This window comes from Acanthaster planci, linkage group LG06 (genome assembly GCF_054643075.1).
Source record: "Acanthaster planci isolate LZ-2023a linkage group LG06, COTS_SCS, whole genome shotgun sequence".
Taxonomy (NCBI): Eukaryota; Metazoa; Echinodermata; class Asteroidea; order Valvatida; family Acanthasteridae; genus Acanthaster; species Acanthaster planci.
Window position 1 is genome coordinate 12,129,271 of NC_141782.1, and position 8,695 is coordinate 12,137,965.

Genomic DNA, 8,695 nt, shown 5'->3' on the forward strand with positions numbered 1-8,695 from the left:
TTTGCGTAATTTTTATTCTTTTTTTGGAATTGAATATCTCTGAGAGTGCTCTTAATTTGTTTACAAGTAACGGGCACCAGATGACATGACTGTTTTTCCCTGACGTCATGACACCGACAGTGTATGCTGGGATATAATTCAATATGGCCGATCAACAATGTGATCCTTGATGACTGTACTCGCGGAATAAATCAGTATTTAGTGTTAATTGTGAACTAATAAATGCATCCTGTGAAGTTATCGGAACCTGAAAGTGTGTAGCGACCGTTACACCCTTTGTCATAAATCATGTCTCCTTAACACTTCCGTAGGTTTGCGTCGCCAGGCATTATGCCTAATATGTACCATTTTTTTTATCTGAAATAGTTCGCAAAGTTAATTAATATGGTAGGGTGTTGGTGTTGTGGCGCACGAAATCCCATAGACAATACACAGGAAACGCTGCGCCATGGCCCATACACACGATAATACTGAATTAGTTTTACCAATAAAAAAAAAATATTGTTACCCCCAATTTCACACGAAGGGAATATCCACCAAGCTTTAAACAAACTCAACTTTGAGTGCCAGCTGCAAACCCCAGAACCTATTTTTAAGGGCAGCAATCACCGATTCCATCTCTGACTGATTGTATTTTTTTTAAATAGTGAATGGGCCGGCCATACGTGCTTGGCAAACTTAGGGGGCGAGTCGGTCAGGAGGCGAGTCGGTTAGGGGGCGAGTCGGTAAGGGGGCGAGTCGGTCAGGGGGGCGATTTGACCTACAATCTCGGGTAATACCCTCAGCCCCCCCCCCCCGACATCGGTTTCTGGTCATGGGTTTGGTCCAAAAGTGGTGCGGTGATGCAGCTTTATTTTCCTCCTTTTTTCCTTAGAGGTGATGTACAGGCACATATACTTTACAGCGCATGACCTTGTTACTATGAAAAGAGTGAATTAACAACTTTGAATTAATAAAAAGACCATAAAACATGACGAGACGCGACGGTTTCAGTCATCTCACTCAAACAAAAGGCTTCCATTTTTGGCAAGACTGAGCTTTTTAAAATACAGTAGCGCAACCATAATGGAGAAATTGAATGTGAAAACTAAATGTTCAGCTCCAGTTTCCGGCTTTAAATGAAATTTTCACGAGGTACCAGTAAATGACATTCTTTGCACATTGTTTTCTGCTTGGGAAATCGTTTTATGCAAAATAAAAAAAAATTCTTTATTTTATCGACGCGCAGGTCTACGGCGACGCGTGCGATGACCAGAAACCGGAGACTTTTTTGCCCTAAGCTGCTGAACAAATTGGCAACACAATTTGCAACTAGTCCTGAATTCGTGAAAAATATTCGTGACGTTGTAAAGATATACACGACCGATCATGAAAACATATTCGCAATCAGTCGTGAATACTGTATGTCCCTCTTATTTCACCACATCAACGGGTGCACGCACAGTATGTACAGGCTAATGTACTTGTTGGGCAAGCCCAACCGTGACGCAGGTGCCTTTGTCAAAGCTGTTTCAAGCATATGCAGCAAGGTATGAGACGGAGAGAACCCCCCCTGCTTTGTGTTGGTCATTGTCTCGCAGGAATCTGGGGAATTCCTTTCAGACATCTTGGGGGGGATGTGTTAAGTAACAATAGTCTGGAATGTGTATAGGGATTGGACATGTTGGCGGGGGTACCCCTCGGTCTCATTTCTTGCTGGGTATAGTTTCAAGTTGACAATGAACGCGCGTAGTAACTGGTACTGCATGTGCTGTGCGGAGGAGAGTGAATCAAAGTGACCCAGGGACTGATTTGTCCGAGGTTACACTTTGGACAAAATTATGCACAAGTCACTTCCATTGAAGTGACAAGGCCAACCTTTGTCAATGGTTAATGACGCTCAATTCAGGCCAGATACGTAAAACGACCACGCAGCTATGGTCTTCCGTAGAAGGAACACACTCTAGCAAGCAGAATACGAGTGGAAAGAAAAAAATCTGCAAGTCGATAGCAAAGAAAATGGACGGCTTCTCAACCGTGTCTATGGTGGAACCAAGGGAAAAGTGGTTGAGGATCATCACAAGTATTGGTGCTCTGTATCTGGAAGGTTGTTTCTGGGGAGGAATCCAACCTTTGGTGTCTGAATGGAACTGGGCCATGAGCAACGTCACCTGGGATGGGGCGGAACCTATGACAGCTCGTGGGGAGGACACAGAAATACGGGCAAATTTCACCATCGCTGCCATTTTTTTCGTAACTGGACTTATGGAGGTCATTATATCACCCATCGCTGGAGCGGCTGCCGACAGGTTTGGGTTTGATGTGGTGATCGTGTTCAGCCTTTCATGTGGTGCCGTGCAGAGTGTCCTCTTCGGATGCTTCGAAACATCGCCTGTCGTTATTTTAATTTACCGCATGCTCCAAGGAGCATCGAACGCTTCCTCACAGGCCATCGCCCTGGCTCGAATAAGAGATATATATTCGTTTGGATCGAGAGAATGCACCACCTTCTTCGCCCTGGGCATGAGCAAAACGGCAACAGGTTATTTTTCGGCGCTTATTGTCGGAGAATTCTATCATTTTATGAAAAATCGAGTGTTCTTTTTGTTCACACCTTTCTGCTTGCTGTTCATTATCGGTGTATTGCTGACGTTCAGAACTGCAAATTTCCATTCGAAAGACGAAGACACTCAAGCAAAGCAGAGCGACTGCAAATCCCCTCCAGCAGTGAGATGGAGGGTCTTCTTAGATGTACAACTTATAATACTGGCTATATGTTGCTTCATTCCAACTCTTGCCTACGCTGCCTTTGAGCCGTCTGTAGCAGTTTGGATGAAATCAGCATACGGTGCCGGCCCCAAATCCGTAGGCCTCATTCTGGGACTTTGTGGGCTGGTGTCGCTAGTAGCCAGTATTGCAAGCGCCCAGATCTTACATATCTTGCAGGATCGGTCCTGGATCTTCTTCCTTGGTGCTCTCTTTATGACAGGACTTCCTTTGATACCGATGAACTTCTCACCAGATATCATATCTGCTGGCTTCACCATGGGGGCATTTTTTATCAGTTTGTGCGCAGCTCGTTTTGCCCCGCTTGTTATGTGCTCTACCATCGCTGACAGTCGCTATCCCCACGCCTACGGGCAGGTATTCTCGGTTATAAATGCCAGCTGGGGCACTTCATTCCTAGTCGGACCTCTCCTGGCCCCCTTCATGTTTGGTTCAACCTGTGGTGTTTGCGTCATTGGAGCAGCGTGTATGGTGAGTGCTCCACTTTCCATTTTCCTGCGCCATCTCGATTCCAAGCAAGGACCTAATATGCTGGATTGCTGGCCAGGTTATCAACGCGAATATAAAATGATGGCCACAAACAATGATTTGCAGTTTACTTATGACATCTCGGAAGAAACTTTGCAACCCGCGGCTAAGTAAACCTTTTCGGTCAACTTAAACATGCATGACGATAATACCAGGGTTTTCCAAGACATCAGAAAAGTGCACAGAATCCTACAAAGCCTTTTAAATACTTTTTTGGCGAGGGAGGGCGCGGCCGAGGGGCTCTGAGAACAGTATCACGTGGTTTCCACCCCTCCCTCGCCAGTCATAACATTCCCACTCGCCAATACAGTGGTCCACGGCTAGTCACCCTCTGGGGGCCCGCAAATATTCTCCTGGTGCATCACCCGTTTATATTCTACTCAATGAAAGAAATATTTCTTAAAGGTTATTATGATTTATAACATTATGTAGTAGTGCCTTGGAATCATAAATACAATTACCACTTTTTATTACGGTTATTTCGTACTTTGATATTAATACGGCCGTTTCACAATAGTGCGCCACCAAGAGTTTGCAACGCGTTGGCCAATCACAATGCGCGAATTTGTCGACCCAATGCGCGTTCGGAAAGGGTCGACTAATTTCGCGCGTTGTGATTGGCCAACGCGTTGCAAACTCTTGGTGGCGCACTATTGTGAATCGCCGGTATTGAGGAAACTGGCAATTTAACGGTGAAAATACTGCAGCTGAAAAAGACCGAAAAGACATTGGAAAACACAGTGTTTCAACTGTTATATGAAGTCCACCTAATGTGCAGTGTGCTTGTCGGTCAATGAGAAACAGCAGATTTCTTTGCTCTGTGATGATACCGAGTTCTTTGTAAGTTGAAAATCTACGTTTAGCCTACACACGCTCCACAGTTTACATACCCTGTTGATGAGTTACGTTTGCCTAGCAAGGACGTATATACACTCGCTTGCAGTAATTTGAGTCAGTTTCAAAGGGACATTGTATAATAAGGTTTTATGACTTCATAGTCACGAAGCAAAACTTTACTTACATGATATAACAATGACTTGTCATCTCCTTTGTAGCAGTAAAATGGAGAAATTTCAAATTTGGATCGTAAGCTGATGAATTCTTCCATAGGAGCCAAAGCGTGATGTTATTCAAGGCAGTAACATTATACGAGTCGCACTTTTCTAAATTTTCTTGAAGTAGCTTCTACTTTATACCTGGTTTACATGTTAAACACCTTGCTTGGACAATAGCAGTGGCCACTTTTCCTTCAAAACATTGTTTATTGGGGATTTGAAGGATTGATTTTTCAGGCACTGCTCTCGTGCTCCTTTGACAAGGGGTGCCTTGTGTAACAACCGAAGCCATGTATTCCGATAGCTCTTTGCACGATGCCGCTGTAGGGGTGCACTGAACCAATTTGATAGCAAATTTGATTTTATATTTTTTAACACGTTAACACGTTAAAGAACAACATTTAGGTAAAGGGTGAAGCATAGATTTACCTTTGTACCCTAACCTATTGAAAGACATACATATTATAACATAGGACAATACAAGACATGAACATGTTTTTGGTATTGATACACATACGGACAAACACTGACAGGCAGGAGATAATACAATGCATCAAAATACAATTCTAGTCGGTACAGGTGATGTATTCAGAAATTAATACATTTTTCAACTTTAGAGAAAATGTTAATAAAGTGGGTGCTGGTTATATAATTTCATTTAGGCTATTACAGTATTGGACACCGCATTGCACAAGACTACTTTTATGTAATGAAGTTCTATTGGCATCAACATATAATTTCTTTTGAGAGGTACTTCTGGTATGATATGAGTGAACGTTTGAAATAAGTTTAAAGTATGATTTAAAATACATTGGCAGCTTATCATTCATACATTTGTACATAAATTTACCTAACTGATATTTGTAAAGGTCAAATACCTTTAGCACTTTATGTTTAGAGAACAGTGGGGTCGTGTGGTCGTAATATCCAGCATGAGAAATTATTCGGACAGCACGTTTTTGTAAGATGACAATTGGTCACAATTAGATAAAGGACCTCCCCATGTCAAAACACAATAATTCAAATACGGTAGCACAAAAGAATTATACAGAGTTAACAGAATATTAAATGGGAGAAAAGACTTTAAACGGTTCATTATACTAATACATTTTGATACTTTACTCGAGACTACACTTATATGACTCTTCCAAGATAAGTGCTCATTTATATTTATACCCAAATTGTTGTACTTGTTACCTTATTCAGCGTTTTGCCATTTGATACCAAACGGAAAGTTTGAATGTAGTTTTGTTGGTTAGTGCAAAATATCATATAATTAGATTTGACTAGATTGATACTCAGTTTGTTGGCTAATAGCCAAACGTTTATTTTTGTGAGTTAAAGGACTTAAAATCTGAACAGCTGTATTAACATTATCACGACTATAAATAAGGCTTGTGTCATCTGCAAATAGACAAAATAAGACTTTACTAGAGGTATTACATATATCATTAAAATATATGATGAATAGCAGAGGGCCTATACACAGAGCCCTGTGGTACACCACAGGAAATTGTTAGATTGCTGGAGTTAACGGAATTTGAATGATACAAATTGTTTTCTATTGGATAAGTAGCTTTGGAACCATTCCAGTGCAATTCCACGTACACCATTGTGCTCCAATTTACGAATCAAGATGTTGTGATTAACTGTATCAAACGCCTTGGAAAGGTCCAAAAACACCCCAATAGGAAATTTCTTTTTTTCTGTTGCAGTTACTAATTTGTTAAAAACGTAGGCAGTTGCCATATTTGTTAAGCGATTTTCTCTAATTCTGAACTGTGAATCAGAGAATGTTATATTTATTGACAAAAGATATAAGTCGCTTATAAACTAACTTCTCACCTACTTTGGAAAATGTAGATAGAACTGTTATAGGTCTAAAATTTCCAGCATCATGCTTACAGCCATTTTATGAATGGGTATGACCTTACCTATTTTTAATCCTTCTGGAAATGTTCCTGTAATAAAAAAAATTGTTGAAAATAACAATCAGTGGTTCGGCTAAAGAGAACATAGCCTGCTTTATCACATATATGTTTAGACCATCACAACCAGGGGCCTTATTTGCAGAAATTTCAGAAAGGACTTTCACTATCTCTTTGCACGTAACAGGTGTCAGAAACAGTGAGTAAGGACATCTGTTAGGCAGGAAGGATTCAAATGAGGTATTGCATGAAGGAAACTCACTGGCAAGTTTTGCACCAGTATTAATAAAATAACCATTGAAGGCATCGGCAATTTCTCTGTTCCCACCTTGAATTCACCTTGAATTTAATGAGTAGTGACACACTTAGGTTTGCCCTTGTTTAATATAGAATTAATCTGGTTCCCTGTACCCTTAGTATTGCCCTCTTCTTTTATCAAACCTTTTGTACAGATAGCTCCTTTTGCAGATCGAATTCAAGAATTTAACCTGTTTTCATACACAGAGTAAGTTTGCTTATTTTGCTCCGACGGATGTTTCAGGAAATTTTTGTAAAGAGGATTTTTCTTTCTGATAGAGGTGTAAATATCGCCAGATAACCAGGGAGATTTAATTTTATCGTAGCGGCATGGGATTTGTCGTAGTGAAAATTCTTCTCATAAAGCTGAAGAATATGGTCCAGAAAAATCTCGTAGATGTTACTGACATTGCCCAGTGAAGTTAAGTTATCCCAATCAATATCATTTAAATCTTGAATAATTTTTTTCAATGTTATCAGCATTAAAATCGCGCTTAGATGTATATGTCCGATTGTTTCGACTTTGTTCTTTGAAATTATCAATTCAAACTCTGTTGAAATTGTTGTAAAATCAACAAAGTTTGGAGCCCCATGCCGAGCAGCTGAAGTCCCCGAGGCCTAACAAAATACAACGTGTTGTTTGGTCCTTCAGATTTCATTTGATTTTAAATTTTTAGTACGGGTAACCAATGAATTTTTAAATTATCCGCCCAAAACAAACTCACACCCACCCCAAAAAAGGGAATGTTCCCAAGTCTTCTTCAGCAGCCATTTTTCAAATGACATCAGTCACCTTTTTCGGGCTATTCTGACAAATTGCCAATTTTTGTCTGCTTTGCCCCTAGATGGGTGCCCCTGAATCTACACAGATAATCCTGGGCCATATACGTACACAATCCCACAATTTCCTGGCCCAAACAGACCCCTCTTTTCAAAAGAATCTGTTGGGGTATTTTTAAGCGCCTCTGGAGAATTTTCCTTGAATTGGGAGACTGCACCCACAGGTATACAGAGCCTCGTATACCATATACCCAGCAAGAAATGAGACCGAGGGGTACCCCCCCACATGTCCAATCCCTATACACATTCCAGACTATTGTTACTTAACACATCCCCCCCAAGATGTCTGAAAGGAATTCCCCAGATTCCTGCGAGACAATGACCAACACACAGCAGGGGGTTCTCTCCGTCTCATACCTTGCTGCTCAGGTATAACCCACCCCAAACAAGTCCAATCCCTATACGCACTCAAATCTATTGTTACATAACACATTCCCGGATGTCTGGAAAGAATGCCTGAGATGCCAGTATAACAATGACCAACACAAAGGCGGGGGGGGTTCTCTCTGTCACACGTTTACTTGGTATGGTTATATAGCTTCGAACTCGCAGCTTGTACAATCAGTCAGAATCTCTTTATCCAATCGCAGTAATGCAGCACGCGGGAAATCACATAAGCAACAAAGAACACTAGAATTGCTCAACCGTCTCTATTGATTGTGTAAAGCTGCCAGATCGAGGCTCTGCATGCCTATGGCAGCAGCGTGAAAACAGCAAACACAGACTCCCGACCTATTTTGTGGGGACGCCTACCCAAAGAGAGCTGCAGCCCCCTAGTGTCACCATTGCTGGAAACAAATTGGCACGCTGTCCTGCATACTGTAAAAATGTGCCGACGTGTTTTCTTCAAATTCCTGAAAGAAATCTGCCAGCCGATACAGATATTCCATTTTGTCCCTTCATTTTCACCTTGAAAATACTAGATGTGCTGTGGATAACAAACTGTTTATTAAATGCATTGTTAGGGGGCAATTACCAGTTGGTTTAAGTTTCAGAAAATGTGACGTGTTGGTTTTTGTGGGCGTGTATGCCATGGTGGATAGACCAATGAGAACAGGTTGTCCAGCACATCAGCATTATTTATGGGGCTAACAAGTAACGTTACTGTTTAAAAGACTTCTGTGAGCCTACCTGCAACTCAAGTCGTGTCTAACTTGGAGTATACAGCAGATTTCATCATGGGTATACCCGCCCTCAAAACAATGTTGAATCACTTTGTCTATTATAGAAACTATTAAGGAATCAAGCATTGTAAATAATTTATTTACATTCAGTTCTGTG

The 8,695-nt window shown here is 41.2% G+C and overlaps 1 protein-coding gene across 1 annotated transcript; it reads left to right on the top strand.

Moving 5' to 3' along the window:
• The first annotated feature begins 1,247 nt into the window (after positions 1 to 1,247).
• Positions 1,248 to 7,062, top strand: LOC147798821 (vesicular acetylcholine transporter unc-17-like). The gene has a single exon (XM_087138504.1). The coding sequence runs from the start codon at positions 1,873 to 1,875 to the stop codon at positions 3,406 to 3,408; it is 1,536 nt and encodes a 511-aa protein (XP_086994630.1). The 5' UTR covers positions 1,248 to 1,872; the 3' UTR covers positions 3,409 to 7,062.
• Positions 7,063 to 8,695: the final 1,633 nt, after the last annotated feature.

Coding starts and splice junctions, on each gene's coding strand:
- LOC147798821 (XM_087138504.1), top strand. CDS start 1,873: ATGACGCTCAATTCAGGCCAGATACGTAAAACGACCACGCAGCTATGG.